This window comes from Schistocerca piceifrons, chromosome 5, assembly GCF_021461385.2.
Source record: "Schistocerca piceifrons isolate TAMUIC-IGC-003096 chromosome 5, iqSchPice1.1, whole genome shotgun sequence".
In the NCBI taxonomy this organism is placed as follows: domain Eukaryota; kingdom Metazoa; phylum Arthropoda; class Insecta; order Orthoptera; family Acrididae; genus Schistocerca; species Schistocerca piceifrons.
The window spans coordinates 150216477-150237261 of NC_060142.1; the positions used below are offsets into that span (position 1 = coordinate 150216477).

The 20785-nt window shown below is 42.8% G+C and overlaps 1 protein-coding gene across 1 annotated transcript in view; it reads right to left on the bottom strand.

The window, feature by feature from the left end:
• Positions 1–17857, bottom strand: part of LOC124798306 (neural-cadherin-like) — a 446838-nt gene extending 428981 nt beyond the window's left edge. Inside the window, exon 1 of the mRNA XM_047261643.1 lies at positions 17763–17857. Coding sequence (XP_047117599.1) covers positions 17763–17814 — 52 coding nt within the window. The 5' untranslated portion in view covers positions 17815–17857. The remainder of the gene's footprint in view (positions 1–17762) is intronic.
• Positions 17858–20785: the final 2928 nt, after the last annotated feature.

Consider the following 20785-nt stretch of genomic DNA (forward strand, 5'->3'; position numbering starts at 1 on the left):
CTCACTCACTCTCTCTCTCTCTCTCTCTCTATCCCGCTCTGATCGTCATCGCCAAGAGCTAACTATGTTGCATCGATCCCATACAAATCACAAATAGCAACGTCACCTGTTAGCCATATCTCCCAGTCACTGTTTTACTCAGACATCTCATGCATATTAATCATTTATTTTTGCGGTGCATCTTCAACTTCTCGCGGCGTAATGAATAGTCCATTAAATTTCAGGCATGCAGCCGTGCAAATAAAATTTCCTCCACTGATATTTCGGCCGCGGCTGCCTATGTAGGTGCTCTTTTCTCGAAGATAGGCCTTATTCTTGAGAAACACTGTGTTAAGGTGATCTTCCGGCCCCCCACGAAGATTGCAGCTTTACTCGGCTTTGTGAAGGACGATTTACAGCTTCGAAAAGCGGGTGTGTATCAGATTCCTTGCGGAAATTGTGAGAAGTCGTACATATGTCAAACAAAACGCACCGTTAATGAGTAATGTGTGGAGCATCGAAGACACACATGCTTGCTACAGCCAGATAAGTCAGCTGTGGCCGAACATTGTATTGAGACAGGGCATTCCATGAATTACAGTGATGTGAAGATTTTAACATCCACCTCTTCCTTTTGGGAATCTGTCTTCAAGGAAGCTATAGAGATTAGATTAGCTAATAATTTAATAAATAGAGATAATGGTTTTAATTTGGACAAAGCATGGAATCCGGCTCTTGGGGTAATTAAACTGCAGAGAAGTCGTCATGCTGTCACCGCCGCCGAGCATACATCGATAAGCGAATCGAATGTCTGTACGCCTTCGCCACAGGCGGCGCATGTGTAAGCGTATTTCTCTGCCGCCGACCAGCATCTGTGACCCGCATGCGCAGTACCGCCGCGGTGGAGCATATAAGGCCGCGCTTGGCATCTTGTCGTCAGTCTTGTGACTCACTCTGAGGATGTCCGGACGATACGCGGCCGAAATATCAGTGGAGGAAATTTTATTTGCGCGGCTGCATGCCCAAAATCTAATGCTCTATTTATTTTTGTCTTTTTAAACTCATCACTTTGTTTCAATTGAAAAAAAACTAAGTTATGTTTTAACAACTGTTGCTACTATACACCCCTCGATTGTATGGTGGAACGAAAAAAATCAGTAAACTAAAAAGCAGGTGCTTCGAATGCACTCCGTGTGCTGTGTAACAACTTAACGTGGAGACAGACACCTCTTGTTTGTACTGGCACTATATTACTGACGAATCTGATCACAAGACACCGCGACTTCGGTGGTTTGCTAACATATCACATTTGTCAACAGTCTTCGTTATCAAAATGACTGATCTTTTGCTCAGACCGCTCGGCATAATCACGCGTTCACTGTTTCACACTTTTTAAAATAATTGCATTTTCAATGCAAAAGATTAACGCAATACTTCAGGCCACGTCCCGTATGACCACAAACACACATTTGTCGCTGAGTCTGTCCTCGTTATTGGGAGAGGACGTACGCAGTTTTGACAGATTCAACCCACGTCGACTCACTGATGGATTGCACCGCGTTCAGGCGCTCTCGGATTATCGATCACTTGTACGGATGTCTGAACTGAATTTCCAAGCTGCTATTTTGGGCAGTTCCAATAATGCAATAAAGACGACGTTCTTTCAGACAGCGTAACTTCAAAATGAAACATATAAACAAATGTAATGGAATTTAGATCGTTATAGCTCTCAACCGTGCAAGACGTGAAAGTAGTCGTCTGGATTTAAATACCATTCATAAAGCATATTTTCCTGCCTCTTGATGACAGGTCTACATTGGATGGAATACAAACGTTGAGTACGAGTTTGAAGATATGAGTGGTGCATGTATCGCTGTATGTAGCTTATGAGAGTGCTAAGTGCTATGTCTACTGCTGAGACTGAAGAGTGAAACCTTCTGAATTAGCAGAATAAATCACAGTGTGCTCAACAAGGATGAAAACCTGTTGTATTGCCAGTAAATTTATGAGGTTGCAAAAAAACTGATAAAACCAGATCAAGGACATGCAAGGCAATTATGTCTAACCTGTTACAGTCCTGTATACGTGGATTAGAAGTTGTAAAGAGGTAAAGCCTTCTGGTTGGAGTACGAAGGCACTTTAAGCGTAAGGTACAGTGACGAGTCTTTACAGTTAATATTTTGCGCGTTACGGTATTTTATATTTATATAGAACTTAGCGAAATCTGAGACAATTTCGATGCAATTATCTGCTTACCTATATAGCAGATAAACTTCCACAGATGTGAAAAAAATTTAACAGGGCAAGTTTGAAAGTAGGTGTGGAAAGCAGTTACAGTAGGAGTAAAATAATATATAATCAGCACATCGAAAAGAAATAGTGCAAATTAACAGTTAAAGCATAGAACAAATAAATTTGTTTTTGTATAAAGGGCAGCTGAAGAGAACGAGAACAAGCACAAAAAAATGATCATAAAAGCGAAAATAACATGGACTGCTTTTGGCAAACAACAGTTTTGAAAACGATGATTGCAATGCATCAGAAAAGGAAACTTTACAGTCAGAGTGTATTACCAAATCTGAGTTACTGAAAAATATACAAAAACTGACAGTTACTCAGTGTGCAATGGAGAGATAAGTGTTGGAAAATACTGGAAGAGACAGGAAAGCAAGCACATGGGCCAGGGAAGAGGCTGGAGAAGAAATAACTATGACTGCCATGAGCAAAGAGGAGGGCTGAATATATAACCAGGAGAATGGATGGTAGATGGAGCAAAGAAGTACTTTGCTGGGTTCCAAAGGGAAAAAAAATCACGCTATTGCAATATGGGCCCATGACAAACTGAGTATAAGCAAGATAAGGGCGTACAGCTGAAGACTGCAGAGCATGATTAAGTCTGTAGAATGCCTTTATTCCGCACTGTATATCAAATGCCTGATGATGTCAAGTCATACGTCTACTCTGGTGTTTTTATCTTGTGAGAAAGATTGAGCGCATTTCCATTTCCCCGCTTTATCACTACAGGGCACAGAAGCGACTCTTATGAGAGTAGATGTCTTTGTATTTTGTTAACACACAAGTGAAGGTGACCATCTCCGTTGGAAACCGGTAATGGTAATGGTCAATAAAATTATTGTAATATTACAACAATTTAGTGGCTGGTAGCGGCGCTCTATAAATTCCTCATCTAAATATTGGCGTTGTTATTTTTCACTTTTGTAGCTTACCAGCAGGTTGGCTTGTTCTCTGAGGATTTTTGGGTCTTTGCATTTTTCGGGCGTAACACAAAAGAATCCCAGACTTGGTAGTGGGCAGGATTAGCTGCTATTTAATGCCCAACATTTCGCTAGTATGTTCAGTTGCATATCAAACTTGCAATTATGTGTATCCATTAGGATTACTATTCCGCTCTTTGGTACCGATATGCTGGCGACAAGAGTCGTTCATTTTACCCATGTAATTCTTTGAGATTTTTGTAATGTTCTCATACCTTTGATACTGATATTTCCGTTACGGACGTTTAGGATATACCAGTAATCCCCTCCACTACGGAATCTTTAAAGAATAAAGTTCTCATTTATAAAACAGTTTCAAACGTCTGATTACTTTACAAACGAGTAAATGTATTAAACATATAACTTGATGCAAGTAAGAGAGAAAAAGTTTAGGCACATTATATGTGAATTGAAGGTGGAGACGGGAAGAAAGGAAAGGAAAGGGATCACTGGTGTCAGTTGCATCGGGACATTACGCGGAATCAGCGGCGATGAATAAAAATGTTTACCGAATCGGGATTCAAACCCGGGATGTCCTGCTATCCCTTTCCTTTCCTTTCTTCCGCTCTCCACCTTCAATTTTCAATAATGTATAACAGCTGAGGATTCTGCGTGCTGTCTGTTCTTTCGGACTAACTGCTCACATTATGCAATACTGGACGAATGTAGTCCCGGTAATTTGCGCTCCATTTCAAGCAAAAGCTAGTTCTTCACGCATATCAATGTTCATGATGTCATATCTCCTGAACTATATGTCGTCCAATTACATAATTCCGCAGGTAAAATCAGTTTTATATATAGATACTGTCTACAAAGTGTCTTGCGAATAGATTTAGAATTAAAGAAATAATAAATGAAAACGTCTTGCGTGATACTGAACTTTTACTGCGCGCCATTTTAAACAGACCAGTTTTTCACGCGCCTAAGTATTGTGTCATATCTCCTGAAATATGTGTTGTAGAAAGATATAATTTTGGAAGGGCATTCAGTGGTATACGTGAGTAGCGTCTGGAAAGTGAGTTGCGTATAGAGTTAGTAGGAAAGGCGAATAGAGTTAGTAGGAAAGAAGAATAGAGTTAGTAGGAAAGAAGAAACAAAAAGTCATGCCATGTGTTGAAGTTGGACTGCATGACCACCTAAAATGCAGTAATCGATGAACTTCTTTTTTCCTTTTATCATTTTGTGGGACTTTCAGCGAGAACAAGTTTCGCAAATCTTTGAAATTTTGTATGAAATATGTTGGAAGTCGCTAAGTGCTCTGATTCTCAAATAATAGATGAATATAGTCCGGGTATTTCCGTGCCTTTCAATATAAACACGATTTCTAACTGTAATATTTGCCTTATTGTGTTAAATCCTTCACGTAAGATTATAATTCTAAATGAGCAGAATCTGACAGCGTTTTACATTTTTTACATGTGGTCAATAATCACGCGAAAGATGCAAAATCAAATTTTTGTTGCTCCTGGAGGTCGTTACATTAGGCTACCTGCAACTGGTAGCGAGTACCGGTATACCAGTTTAGTAATAAAGATAAGAACTGGTCTGATGAAGACAAATTCAACGACACAGGTAAACCAACAGTAGAAAAAAAGTGCGACTTAGATTTTTATTTACATTGTGATACCTGTCGGTTGGTTACAGTTGATGATACACAGTTAACTGATATACTATACACGATGTAGGAAAACAATGTCGACCACCTTAGAACAGTGGTAGACGGCATCTTGAAGAACAAATTGAAGACAGGAATCTACGTCCGGAAACGGCATTCAATAACGGTATAGGGAGTCGAAAATTATCGACCATAGACATTACCTTTGACAGGTAAGATTAATCTGTAGGCTGATGGAGTAGTGTTGTGAAAAACGTGGACTAGATGGACGCCATTTCACGTGAATATCTGGCGTGAAAGGAATGGCAAGGAAACGGGATGGGAAAGAGATAGGAAAGAGACTTACAGCCGCACAGAGAGTTGCGGCAATGCAACAGCGAGAGATGAAAATTTTGCCGGACTGTAACTCCAATCCGGATGCTCCGCTTCTCTACTTTCTAGTTGCCTCAACTGCCTCGGCCATCCGGACACGCTTCCCGTCAGATCCAGATTCCCAGTTTACCAATCGCCGCAACAACCTACTCGCAGATTTTGGATTCCCGTAGGATTTCCGACGTTGGTTCTGCATCCGCATTGAAACTTTTTCATCAAACAGCCGTCGCGCTCATGTCCGACAGAACAGACACCACTCATATTTATAAGCTATCTAATGTCCTGAATGCATTCGTATAAGTTCACGTTTGCTTCCGAAGGGATAGCTCAGTGGTGAATGTTAATACACTACAGGCCATTAAAATTGCTACACCACGAAGATAACGTGCTACAGCAGCGAAATTTAACCGACACAGGAAGAATATGCTGTGATATGCAAATGATTAGCTTTTCAGAGCATTCACACAAGCTTGGTGCCGGTGGCGACACCTACAACGTTGTGACATGAGGAAAGTTTCAAACCGATTTCTCATACAGAAACAGCACTTGACCGCCGTTGCCTGGTGAAACGTTGTTGTGATGCCTCGTGTAAGGAGGAGAAATGTGTACCATCACGTTTCCGACTTTGATAAAGGTCGGATTGTAGCCTATCGCGATAGCGGTTTATCGTATCGCGACATTGCTGCTCGCGTTGGTCGAGATCGAATGACTGTTAGCAGAATATGGAATCGGTGGGTTCAGGAGGGTAATACGGAACGCCGTGCTGGATCCCAACGACCTCGTATTCGTATCACTAGCAGTCGAGATGACAGGCATCTTTTCCCCATGGCTGTAACGGATCGTACAGCCACGGCTCGATCCATTACTCAACAGATGGGGACGTTTGCAAGACAACAACCAACTGCACGAACAGTTCGACGACGTTTGCAGCAGCATGGACTATCAGCTCGGAGACCATGGCTGCGGTTACCCTTGACGCTGCACCACAGGTAGGAGCGCCTGCGATGGTGTACTCAACGTCGAACCTGGGTGCACGAATGGTAAAACGTCATTTTTACGGATGAATCCAGGTTCTGTTTACAGCATCATGATGGTTGCATCCGTGTTTGGCGACATCGCGGTGAACGCACATTGGAAACATGTATTCGTCATCGCCATACTGGCGTACCACCCGGCGTGAAGGTATGGGGTGCCATTGGTTACACGTCTCGGTCACCTCTTGTTCGCATTGACGGCACTTTGAACAGTGGACGTTACATTTCAGATGTGTTACGACCCGTGGCTCTACCCTTCACTCGATCCCTGCGAAACCCTACATTTCAGCAGGATAATGCACGACCGCATGTTGCAGGTCCTTTACGGGCCTTTCTGGATACAAAAAAATGTTCAACTGCTGCCCTGGCCAGCACATTCTCCAGATCTCTCACCAATTGAAAACGTCTGGTAAATGGTGGCCAAGCAACTGGCTCGTCACAATACGCCAGTCACTACTCTTGATGAACTGTGGTATCGTGTTGAAATTGCATGGGCAGCTGTACCTGTTCACGCCATCCAAGCTCTGACTCAATGCCCAGGAGTATCAAGGCCGTTATTACGGCCGGAGGGGGTTGTTCTGGGTACAGATTTCTCAGGATATATGCACCCCAATTGCGTGAAAATGCAATCACATGTCAGTTCTTGTATAATATATTTATCCAATGAATATCCGTTTATCATCTGCATTTCTTCTTGGTGTAGCAATTTTAATGGCCAGTAGTCTACTTGCAGTTTCTATGCTCGGGAGTGGTACTGGCTGACGTTTCCGGGCATGAGTTCCTATTCTCAACTTGTTCCTCGAGACACTGCCTGCAACATCTAGACGTTTGTCCGTAACATTTGGTTACACCATACAGAAGGCTATGTCTCTCACAGAGAGCGACAACAGTTTCTTTCTCTAGCGACAAGGCGTCAGAAAAGTGGTCATACATCGATGACACGGATGACAGCAACAAAATGTGCACAAAGAGCTACGGCATTAAATGGGAATATCGTCGCCAAAAAGGACAATGAATGGGCACTCAAACTGTCGGATTGGAACGACGAAATACGCGCACCACTTAACAGCGACATGCGAGGCGCATATTGCAATATTTCTGGCGTTTGCCGCAGATATACGAGGACAGGACGCCACACAGGGAGTCTGACAATCAGCCAGACATTAGGACAAGTTACGAAGGAAAGCGGTCCCCGACAGTGTATGAGCGCGCCGCGGAACGAAATACGACGTTTTTGGCTCCGCGGACCTGAAATGCGAGCCGATAAATTTGGCGGGTGCATCCAGCGGAGGTCCGTGGGAGGCTTGCAATAATTGCCAAATGCACGGCAACAGCGCGCGGGGAGGCAATTTATTGGCCCGGAAATGGGCAGCGTCGTTTCGACCTCGCCAGGACGCCACTGTGCGTCCCGGGGTGGAAAGCCAACTTCGCCGGTGAGCCCGCAATATCGTCTCGACGTGAAGAGCGCAGATTTTTCACCAACTCCTGGATATGACAAGCAGTTCTGCAAGAGCTTTAAAATGGCGGAGAGGGGGGAGGGGGAGCACCCCCCTCGTGCCGTACTTTTGCCTCAGCAGGACTCCCTGGCCGGGGCGATACAGCTGGCAACGGTTCAAAAGAGCGCAGAGATGCAGATGCCGCCTCTGCGAATTAACTGTCGGACGCTGCCTATCGTAAAGAGGAGTAGCTAATCTCTTAGGGATTACGCCGACCCAGGCACTGCCTGATAAACTGTTCCAGATTACGAGCCCGTACGCATTAAGGGTAAGTAAGTGAAAGCCCTGCCATAGCTCCAGTGCATCCTTGCTTGATTAGTAACTGAAATGCAAGTGCCAGGGCCGAAAGCCAAATGTGACTCAGAAACGTTTATACAGGGTGTTACAAAAAGGTACGGCCAAACTTTCAGGAAACATTCCTCACACACAAAGAAAGAAAATATGTTATGTGGACATGTGTCCGGAAACGCTTAATTTCCATGTTAGAGCTCATTTTAGTTTCGTCAGTACGTACTGTACTTCCTCGATTCACCGCCAGTTGGCCCAACTGAAGGAACGTAATGTTGACTTTGGTGCCTGTGTTGACATGCGACTCATTGTTCTACAGTACTAGCATCAAGCGCATCAGTACGTAGCATCAACAGGTTAGTGTTCATCACGAACGTGGTTTTGCAGTCAGTGCAATGATTACAAATGCGGAGTTGGCAGATGCCCATTTGATGTATGGATTAGCACGGGGCAATAGCCGTGGCGCGGTACGTTTGTACCGAGACAGATTTCCAGAACGAAGGTGTCCCGACAGGAAGACGTTCGAAGCAATTGATCGGCGTCTTAGGGAGCACGGAACATTCCAGCCTATGACTCGCGACTGGGGAAGACCTAGAACGACGAGGACACTTGCAATGGACGAGGCAATTCTTCGTGCAGTTGACGATAACCCTAATGTCAGCGTCAGAGAAGTTGCTGCTGTACAAGGTAACCTTGACCACGTCACTGTACGGAGAGTGCTACGGGAGAACCAGTTGTTTCCGTACCATGTACAGCGCGTGCAGGCACTATCAGCAGCTGATTGGCCCCCACGGGTACACTTCTGCGAATGGTTCATCCAACAATGTGTCAACCCTTATTTTAGTGCAAATTTTCTCTTTACGGATGAGACTTCATTCCAACGTGATCAAATTGAAAATTTTCACAATCAACATGTGTGGGCTGACGAGAATCCGCACGCAATTTTGCAATCACGTCATCAACACAGATTTTCAGTGAACGTTTTGGCAGGCGTTGTTGCTGATGTCTTGATTGGGCCCCATGTTCTTCCACCTGCGCTCAATGGAGCACGTTATCATGATTTCATACGGGGCACCATATCTGTGTTGCTAGAGCATGTGCCTTTACAAGTACGACACAACATGTGGTTCATGCACGATGGAGCTCCTGCTCATTTCAGTTGATGTGTTCTTACGCTTCTCAACAACAGATTCGGTGACCGATGGATTGGTAGAGGCGGATCAATTCCATGGCCTCCACGCTCTCCTGACCTCAACCCTCTTGACTTTCATTTATGGGGTCATTTGAAAGCTCTTGTCTACGCAACCCTGGTACCAAATGTAGAGACTCTTCGTGCTCGTATTGTGGACGGCTGTGATACAATACGCCATTCTCCACGGCTGCATCAGCGCGTCAGGGATTCCATGCGACGGAGGGTGGATGCATGCATCCTCGCTAACGGAGGACATTTTGAACATTTTCTGTATCAAAGTGTTTGAAGTCACGCTGGTGCGTTCTGTTGCTGTGTGTTTCCATTCCATGATTAGTGTGATTTGAAGAGAAGTAATAAAATGAGCTCTAACATAGAAAGTAAGCGTTTCCGGACACATGTCCACATAACATATTTTATGTCTTTGTGTGTGAGGAATGTTTCCTGAACGTTTGGCCGTAGCTTTTTGTAACACCCTGTATATCCAAAATCCTTTCTGTAAAATGTAAACTTACACTGCTGGAAATGTGACATTTGTTAAAATATTCTTGACTATTATGCCGTGGTTTAATGTATTTCTTGATGTTCCGCCTCCATCTGCGGAGGATATCTTCAAGGGAGAGGGAGTTGTTACTTCCTTGAATGAGATTTTCGCTCTACAGCGGAGTGTGCGCTGATGTGAAACATCCTGGCAGATTAAAACTGTGTGCCGGACCGAGACTCGAATCCGGCACCTTTGCCTTTCGCGGGCAAGTGCAACAGAGCACGACTCACGTCCCGTCCTCACAGCTTTACTTCTGCCAGTACCTCGTCTCCTACCTTCCAAACTTTACAGAAGCTCTCCTGCGAACCTTGCAGAACTAGCACTCCTGGAAGGAAGGATATTGCGGAGACATGGGTTAGCCACAACCTGGGGGGATGTTTCCAGAATGAGATTTTCACTGTGCAGCGGAGTATGCGCTGATGTCAAACTTCCTGGCAAATTAAAACTGTGTGCCAGACCGAGACTCGCACTCGGGACCTTTGCCTTTCGCGGGCAAGTTACTTCCTCCTTTGATACTGGCTGTCGTAAAGTTCGTTTCCGAATGCTTCGGCTTGGAGACGTGGCGTCACACGTTTTCAGAACTAGAGTACAGCAGGCGATATCGGTTGCTATCATCCGATAGTGCTGCTGCCCTACGGTGGAACACTGGCGCACCAGAAGCCGGATACCATTCAGTTTTACATCTTCTTCCTTCCGGTTAAAATTCTCGGCTAGTATAACAATCTTTACCCCCCCCCCCTCCCTCCACATAGCTTATTGTAACAGCCGACTGGCAGAAAACAAAGGCAACTCTATAAGGGGAGGAACGGAGTGATCAGTTGTTGAAGAATATCCTTTGGGGCCGGGAAACCATCAGATTCAACTTAATAAGATTCAGGTCCAGGCAACTACGAGAGGGTGATGCGAACGATTATACAAAATGAAATTCTGTCATAAATAATCGATCACAGTTTGAGAAGACTAGTGATGTCCACAGATACAACACTACAGGAAAAAATGACCTGTATTACTCATTATTAAAGCTGTTAGTGGCTCAGAAAGAAGATCAATATGCAGCAACGAAAATTTTTTATTATTTTCCCAGCAACATAAAATGTCCGACAGGTAGCAAAGCAAGTTTTAAATCTAGGCTAAAATCATTTCTGCTGGACAACTCCTCCTATTCCATGACGAATTTCTATTTAGAAACAGGCAACCTGTAAAAAAGCTAGTTTTTAAGTTCAGTTGCATAAATAGGACTAAAAAATAATGAAATTAGAATTATATTAATACCTTCAGCTGTTGACGGGCGTTGATATATATCAACGGGGACAGATGAAAATGTGTGCCCCGACCGGATATCGAACCCGGGATCAACTGCTTACATGGTGGACGCTCTATCCATCTGAGCCACCGAAGGCACAGAGGATAGTGTGACTGCAGGAACTATCTCGCGCACGCCTCCCGTAAAACCCACATTTCCACGTTGTATGTCCACACACTACATTCGTAGTGTCCCACCCCAACACAGTCATTACTCGTGGAAAAAATTCTTACCAAGTCCCGTAAGAGCTCGGGTAATGTGTGTGCATCCGCACAGAAGGAGGAGGTCATGGCCGGTATTGCCAGAACAATATACTTATATCAGGCACCATATCATTATAAGTAAAAAATAATGTGTTCATTTAACAACGATCATGTGCACAAATCCTGTAAACTGGGTCTCTCACATGATTCAGAAAGAGACTTTAGGTAGTGCCAAAGGCTGTCAATACTAACAATTTTCGACGAGTTTCAATATTAAATCATCATTTCGACAAATATTGTCAACATAACACGAGAGGACGTTTCGTTGACATCAAAAGTACGGGAAAATACAGCAGTCTACTGTATCAAGCATTGCTGTTTTACAGTATACTGTATTTCAGTTTCCTGACACCAACTGAACAAGTTATAAATGACCACTGAGTAGCGCAGACTCTGCTCTGGATAAATGTCGGAAAACCATACAAACCGCAAAACACCATAAAGTCAAAAACGTGTTAGCAGAGCTAAACAGACTCCAAGTCTGTTTTAGCACTCATTAAATGTTCCGGTTAGGGGATCCAACTGAAAGTAACACTACGCCAAAGGACACACCCACACTATGACTTTATGGCCTGATGTGAATTTGCATCCGCTCCTCTGCTACTTTCAGCATTAGGCCACAATAATCCAACTAGTATTCACTGAGGTGGCACACTTCAGTCTTACGTGTAACACACTTCCCGCATAATTTTGCGAAATGTTCGACTGCGAACAATAAATGTTACGCAACAGAGTTTCCCTTTGCGATAGCTGTAGAATGATTTTTAAGAAATAAACTCCATAATTAAAAAAGCTGCAAGGGTAAAAAAAGTTATGAACATTGTTACCTCTTCGAAATAAACCGCCTTTCACGTCCTGCAACCGGTCGAAAACATTATTTTTAACTAGCAAACAGTTTATGAAGTATCAGGCCTCTTCATTTGCGTGCGCTACCGTGTATACCAGCCTTCCAGCCAGCCAAAGATTACTCGCACACAGCATTTGCTGAAAGAGACAAGAGTATTTATTTCGTTTGTGACTGTAAAAGGAATGAGAGCCCTGCACGGCCTACAAACAAGAGAACCCACAAAAAGTCGAAAGAATAACATCTTCAGCAAAAGGAATATTTCTGAAGAAGGAAAATTTATTGCGCATTTAACTCACAAACGCAGAGATATAGAGCGCTTTCAGACAAAGAAAAGGGGGAATTGGATTATGGGAGCTAAAGCTAAGGACATCAGTTCGTAGGGTAGGAACCGACTCAAACCAAGGGTAAGAACAAAATGAACTGAGAAAAATAATAAATCTACAAATTTTGGGAAACTTAAATGAATTTTATAGGACAAAGTATAAGAGGCATATCTATTATGCGACGACTCATTGACAAAAGGGAAGTGTTAAATAAATGTAAAAGATACCTTGAAGAAGAGATTCTCAATCGGAGAGGAGTAACCAAAAATGGTTCAAATGGCTCTGAGCACTATGGGACTTAACATCTATGGTCATTAGTCCCCTAGAACTTAGAACTACTTAAAATTAACTAACCTAAGGACATCACACAACACCCAGTCATCAGGAGAGGAGTAACCCCTACAGGGTTTTCCCTCCAGTTCTAGAGGGGAGGCGAGATGTTCGTACAACTGTAAATTATTCTTTTCATAAAAAAAAGTTTAAAATCGCTCTTATTTGAAGAAAACTTGAAATTTTGCTAATGCAATACATGGGTTTCTTTGTAGGTAGTGGACTAATGAAATTACTACTCGAAATAAAGAGTAATGGTACTACACTATAAATTGCGAAGCTCTTGTACGGCGCAAACCTGAATTCCTGACAATGTAACATTTGCGCCTTTTTATGTATGGTGCAACAATAAAATTACTACTGCAAATTAAGAGTAAAACTTTATGGTATCACACTACTAGTTGCGAAGGTGCATACCTAACTTCAGTACCGTTTTACAATTTCATTCTAGTGTATATTCTGTTCACGTCGTCGAAACGAAGGAGATGTAAGACGTCTGTAATACAGTTTGTACTTCGCGTTTGAATCGTTAAACTTTTCCAACATAATTTCAATTAAATGTAATGTAGTACATCTTTTAGACCTTCTGTTGGGTGAAATGGGTAGGGGAGGGAGGGAGGGAGGGAGGGAGGGGGGAGGGAGAGACAAAAGTTCAGGAACTCCAGCTATGTAAAGTTATAAAAATCTCGTCAAAATCAGAAGCGGTCTTGATGGCTAGGCACCAAGTAAATAAGGGAGAAGGGACGCTCAAATTCTAGAGAATTCTTGCTGACAAAGAATAAGTAAACATACAAGAATTTTAGCACTTGAACCGTACATGTTAAATTCACGTGACTCAAGACTACTCAAGACAAAAGATGTTCTTTAGATTACGTCCGTATCTTCGAGTTCAATAAGCGATTGTCAAGGATTATAGTACATTAGTATCAGGTGGAGGAAATAATTTACATTGATGATTGCTGTCTTCAGAATAAGTTACACACAAATTCCCGTTATCTTCGTGAAGTCATTATGAAGTAAGCTGGCCAGCAACATGTTGATCCTTGTGGAGGCTACACAGTTGTTTAGTACGTCGATTGAGGCGATCGCTGAACACTCGGAAATTTTATCAAAATTGGAGGATGCAGTCGAAGCGTGACTATTTCATTCCACTGTGGAAGACTTCGAATCAAATTAGGAGAAAGTGCATTGAACACTCAGAATTATGATCTACGATTCTACTTGTGTCCCGACCGGACAGAGAATAGTGTTAAATTTCGAGCGGTACTGGTGCCCTTACATTACAGAGCCTCTGGACGTTCTGGCATAAGCAGTTTTAAAACCAAAACACACCTTTCGACAGTATCATTGTTCTTGGTATAGTTCAATTCCCGTCTCACAGTAAGGTAATTATTTCACAATGTCCTGTTTTGGCACGAGGAAGAGCCCATCATTTATCATTCTGAGAATCAGTTAATGTGAATGGAGAAAACAATGAAGACCAATCTCGCTCTGTTATGTCTGAATCGAATTGATTCTAAGTAGCAGCAATATTACACAACCTCTCACTCAGATTAACAACGCTTCCTGTTTCTGCTAACGCAAACACTTCAGTTGCGTTGCTGTCACGTTCGCGGAAATTACACAGCAACTTTCCATACGTTTTCCGAAACAGAGGGACTGCTTCAGGTCGGTTACTGGGAGAGGTTTAAATAGAACATAATCATGGGATCTCTCCAAACGGCTTGTCCAGACGCATTAAACATAAGTATTCTTCCTTGAAGACCTTCATGTTGTTGATGTTTCTCACCGACTGACTATTACGAGTTAGATCTTTCAATACTCAAGATCAATTCCTGTAGGAGTGTCAGAATGGATACGTGACTGATATAGATAGCGATTACAAATACGAAGAATGTTAACCAGCCACATTTATTGACCTTACCACAATAAATGTGACTGTTTACAGTTACCTATGTTTTCGTTACTCAAACGTTTTCAATGCGACAAAATTACCAATATATTTCCAAAAGTCTGGTGCCCTTCGATTATCACAACCTTCCTTAAGATTAATATAAGGAACGTGAATAAATGCCGGCTTTTTGTAACTGAGGTAAAAATGGAATACTAAAGTCTAAGAACTAGATGGGGATTCGATGCCTGGAGCTGTACTCTTTGAATCGGTCGCAGATGCGGCTTTTTTGCGGTTTCCGTAGCAATTGCATCACACATTGTCCTCAAGTCTTCCATTTACTTTCCCTATATTTGACTTTACTTGTTCGTCCCATTTCACATCGCTATTTAACATTACTCGTACATATTGATACGATGCAAAGTACTCCAGATAATGACTAATCCGTAATCGGTTTTTACGGGGGTTTTATTACAGGAAATTCCTTGCAGAATATTTGCTATATAAGGATCTGTTGACAACCAGGGGCTTGTTGCTGAGTAATTCGTTCGGTTTGTTACTCCAGTTACCTTTGTAACCGAGCTGCACCAATAATATTTGCACACTTGCGTTTGTAATGAAAAAATTAGCATCGAATCCCGGCGTTCGGTTTCGATAACACAGTTAAATGTCCAGTTTCCACCTTTTTCCTAAATTAAGTCTGACATCGGATAACAGTACTTTCCTACAGGGAAAACTATGTATATTTACGTAACAAACAATAAAGTAACAGTCCATTTCCCCTAAAGCACATCTCACAGTAACAAAGAAGCTGTTTAAAATTTCGACTGGCATTATCAACAGAGATTGCACGCCTTAGACTAAACATTTGCCACAAGTAAATATTATGTGCCGGACCAGTAATCGAATACGGATCCCTGGCGTTCGTGGGCAGTGAGATACCAATCCTGTTGTCCGCGCGCACTTCACCGGTCGATTCGAAGTTTCTCATCCACACCTTCCAGCCTACCTAGAGGGTGCGTGTTATTCTGCTGGGATTAACACCTATGAGAGGAAGTATACAGCAGGAAGTTCGACGTACGTGCATCCCAAGGCTAGTCTCAGGGTTAAAGTGTAAGATATGTAGGGAAACAAGAGACAATTTGAAACATTAAGGGCACTGGTGACAATTGCTCGGACAACGCAGTTTCTTGCAGACTGCTCGTGAAAGTTGAGGACTCAGGTTTGAGTCCCGACCCGGCAAACAACTTTAAATGTCACAATTATTCATAGATCGGAGAAATGTGATCTCAGTTACATGGCCTGTTTTACACGCTGACCAGTAAGTACCAGGGTATACATAAACCTTTACACACTATCAATATTTATATAAAATAGCACTGCAGGGAACAAAAATCTGAGACATGGTTGAACCTTTGGGACGAAGTGGGAAGAGTGTATTTAACTGTATTGTCAAAAGTGACAACCGTGAGATTATAGAAAAGTTTTCTTCATAAACACGACTCTTATTCAGTGTCATACATATTTTCCCACGTTGCTGATGCTTCCAGCGCAATACAATGGCCATGACTGGGATAAGAAACCGAGTGAATTACTGTGCAATGGCGCACGGGGTTCCTTACATTAAAACACCTCTGGTGGCCAACTTCTGGAGGATTTTCGCCCTTTTCTTTTATTTTCTTTTTTACATATATCAGCCTCAAGTGGCATAAACGGTAGCATTACCGTTTTCAACTTATTACCAAGTCATTATCAGATGATCTACTTAAAAAAGAACAAAATGGCGATGGTATAATACTAGGAAACTATATTACAAGTCAATCTAATTTCTATACACAACTACACGTACCTAAATACAATTGCATAGTAACTCGTCATAAGAACAGGCTCGGCAGGCGGAGACACTGTAAATACATCTGCACTGTGATTGTAGGAGCCGAATGCTACATTTAACTAAGCATAATAAACCTGATTTAAAACCTGTGTGGATAAAAATCTTACGTCAAGACCGCAATTTTATTTTTACTGGTTACCGGTTTCGGCTCTTTATCTGACCATCTTCAGATCAATCTAAAACGTGCTTCAGTGTGTTATACTTATAACACATCGTCGTATTTTTTTAGAGCTATGTCGCCCTGGTTTTAAAAAAAAATCTTAAAGTGAAAAGTTGGCTGACAACTGTCAGACAGACATTTCCTTGTCACTGATATGAATGTCAGAAATGATATACTGTATACACCAGTCATGGGCGGTGGAATTACGATTGCTGTCGATCGTTTGTACATGTCTGTGGCAAAATGGGCACTGTAAAAATATTTAGTTAGTAGTTAACATAGTCAATTACATAACTAACTAAGATTTTCACTTTAGGATTTTTTATTTAACTAGGTCGACTTAGCTAGGGGGGAGGGGCGACGTGTAATGAATGTCACACAGCCAGCAACAGTTTAGATTGATCTGAAGATAACCCAGTAATCACCCGAAACCGACAATCATTAAAGAAAACTTACGATCTTCACGTAGGATTTTAGCCCCATACTTTTTAACCCAACAGACTGCATATCTAATCCAGAATTGCGAATTTAAGATTAAGAGTTTTCGTACTACACAATTGACTGCAAGAGAAAGTCTTCCCAAAGGGAAAACTGGTAAAAAAAAATTACTGTAGATAACCTTATTTTTTTCCTTTCTTCTTAAACAGATCCTCTGATGACGATTTGATAATTAACTTGATACGGGTGATGGTACCATTTGTTTGATCTGCGGCTGAAACATATAATAAAAGACGTAGAAGCCGATCATTGTGTCTCGTTAATGCTGTTTGCTGTGTCATTTGAGTTCGGGCTCACGTATTATTTTTGAGTGCATATATCCCCAGGCGTGTCGAAGAGATAAACGACTCTGTGCGATGATTAAATCTCAAATTCGCATACTACACTTGTATCTTCAGCACAGGCTGCTGAAGCCGCGTCAGGCAGAGGGCTAGAGAGCGGCCACAGAGAGCGAGTGTTACCCAGGTAGGTGCTGTTGGTCAACACCCAGAAGACCTTGAGCGGGTCGACCATCACGGCATCGGCGTCGGCATCCCGCCGGCTGAGCGCCCGCTGGCACGCTACACGCACGACATGGCACGGCACTACGAGCGCGGCACTCCGACACTGACAGCTGCTGACCACGTGGTCCGCGGGCGCGTCGCGTCGCTACTGAGGCGGGCTCTGCCCGCGACGCCGACTCTGCCCGCCGCCGCAGCGCGCATGCGCACTACCGCTCGCACCAATCGTACCTCACCACCACATTACCTTCCATAATTTTCACTTTCTTCATAATGGCGCACAAGCGAATTCCAAAACTTCGTTAACCCGTGTGCAAGGTAGCTGACGAAATGAAGATGATGCTAAGTTACGCTAATACAGTGTACGCTTGCAATCATTTAAATTGCTGGGCTCGGACAAAGACTTCCAAACCCCCAGACATCTGGATCAAATCGTATTATTTTCTCAGACTCATACCATGATAAGTTGGCCGATGGCCACAGTATCCTGCAGGGAAACAAGAAATGCGTCGTTGTTAACTAAACGAAACACGTTTGTAGCCTTGTTTTATAAAATTGATTGTTACTACGCGACCTCGGTTTCGGATTGTAAGCCCATTTCGTTGTAAACAACTAATACCAAGAAAACATAAACGTGTCAACTTCTTAGTCTACCGATTCTTTACTTAAACTATACGGAGTGTAAGCGGAATAAGCTGCCAAAGTTATTAAGATGGTACATTTCGATTGGTAAAAAGGGTCTAATGAAATATCGTTGTTTCAAAAATGGTTTAAATGGCTCTGAGCACTATGAGACTTAACAGCTGAGGTCATCAGTCCCCTAGAACTTAGAACTACTTAAACCTAACTAACCTAAGGACATCACAAACATCCATGCCCGAGGCAGGATTCGAACGTGCGACCGTAGCGGTCACGCGGTTCCAGACTGAAGCGCCTAGAACCGCTCGGCCACTGCGGCCGGCCGCTGTTTCATGTTCTTTATTTTTGTATTCCCAAAAGACAGATATTTGTGGAACTGATAGTAGATGCATTTGTGTTTACATCGTCAACTGACGGTACACAACCTTGCTTGTGTATTACAGACACCGATGCGGCGGTCAGAAAAATGCAACGGACGAACCAGAAGAATATGCGCATTGGACGTGTCCAACGACGCTGCGCGGCTGTCATGAGCTACCAAAACAAGCAATACGTTTTCTCTTTTAGGACATTACCATAACGAAGGTCGTGGTAGTAAATAAAAGCTAATATCAAATAAAATGTGTTTCCCTTATTACAAATTCAACAAATCACACGTAAAAAAAATTCGTTGTGCATTAATTACAATCAGTTGTTTCCTCTTTTTACAACACTACGATAACGAAAATTAACTTAAGATTATTTTCCTTTTGTACAACAGTACCGTAACGAAAACGGAACCCTAGTTACTTTGTTTCATCTTGCACCGATACTGTAATAAGTCATCAAAATACCCACCGCTTGTTTCCATAGATACCGGTACTTCATTACGGCGAACCCAGTTTCGTCGCACTCGTTCACAGACATGCGCATTTATACCTTTATGGTGTTTGTAGCATCGAAAATCCTCTCCTTAAGTTCGTCCACGTTATTTACTTGCTGAGCACAAATAAGTTCCTTCATATGGCCCCAAAAGTAAGAATCCAGTGGATTTAAATCAGGACTGCGTGCTAGCCGTCGACGTGGACCCAAACGTCCTATCAATCGTCCTGGAAACTATCTATTCCAGAATATTCGTACTCTGTGACCAATGTGGGATGGAGTACCATTGTGGAGGAACCACATGTTATGGGATACGACTAACGAAATATCTTCTAATAAAGTTGGTAGCAATGTTTTTCTAGAAAGGATCGGTAATTGTTACCAGACAATCGTGCAGGTAAAACGTAAGACCGAAAAATTAATCATCGATTGTACCCGCCCATACTTTTATGGAAAAGCGGCGCTGAAAATGTCTTGCTACTATGGCGCGGATTGTGCACACTTGCCGGCCGCGGTGGTCTCGCCGCTCTAGGCGCGCAGTCCGGAACCGCGCGACTGCTACGGTCGCAGCTTCGAATCCTGCCTCGGGCATGGATGTGTGTGATGGCCTTAGGTTAGTTAGGTTTAAGTAGTTCTAAGTTCTAGGGGACTGATGACCACAGCTGTTAAGTCCCAAGTGCTCAGAGCCACTTGAACCATTTTTGTGCACACTTCACGTATGCATGTTATGGAAATCAGTCGTTCGCGAGTGAAATACGCTTCACCTGTGACGAATAGGGTCTTCGTAAATGCGGTCCAGAACTTGTTCCTCAGCTTCCAATGTACGTTCTTCGCGTTGTGGGCCTGTGCTTTCTGCGCATGGCAGTGAAGTGCCAGTAGCTCTCAAGCTATGCAAGTTAAGTACGTGCTCGAAAATTGTATCCTGTCATGATTAATTTAATAACAAAATGAAAGCGTATTAGAAGCGAAAATGATGCTGTCACTTACCGTCTCGTAAAGTCATCAGATGAGCAAAACGACTTGCAAAATGATTTAGATAAGGTATCTGTATGGTGCGAAAAGTGGCAATTGACCCTGAATAAGGAAAAGTGCGAAGTTATTTACATGAGTACTAAAAGAAATCAGCTAAATTTCGATTACGCGATAAGTCACACAAATCTGAAGGCTGTAAATTCAACTAAATACTTATGGATTACAATTACAAATAACCTAAATTGGAACGATGACATAGATAATGTTGTGGGTAGAGCAACCCAAAGACTGCGATTCATCGGCAGATAACTTAGAAGGTGCGACAGGTCTACTAAAGAGACTGCTTACGTCGCGCTTGTCCGCCCTATTCTGAAGTATTGCTGTGCGGTGTGGGATCCGCATCAGGTGGGACTGACGGATGACATCGAAAAAGTACAAAGAAGGGCAGCTCGTTTTGTATTATCGCGAAATAGGGGAGATAGTGTCACAGACATGATACGTGAATCGGAGTG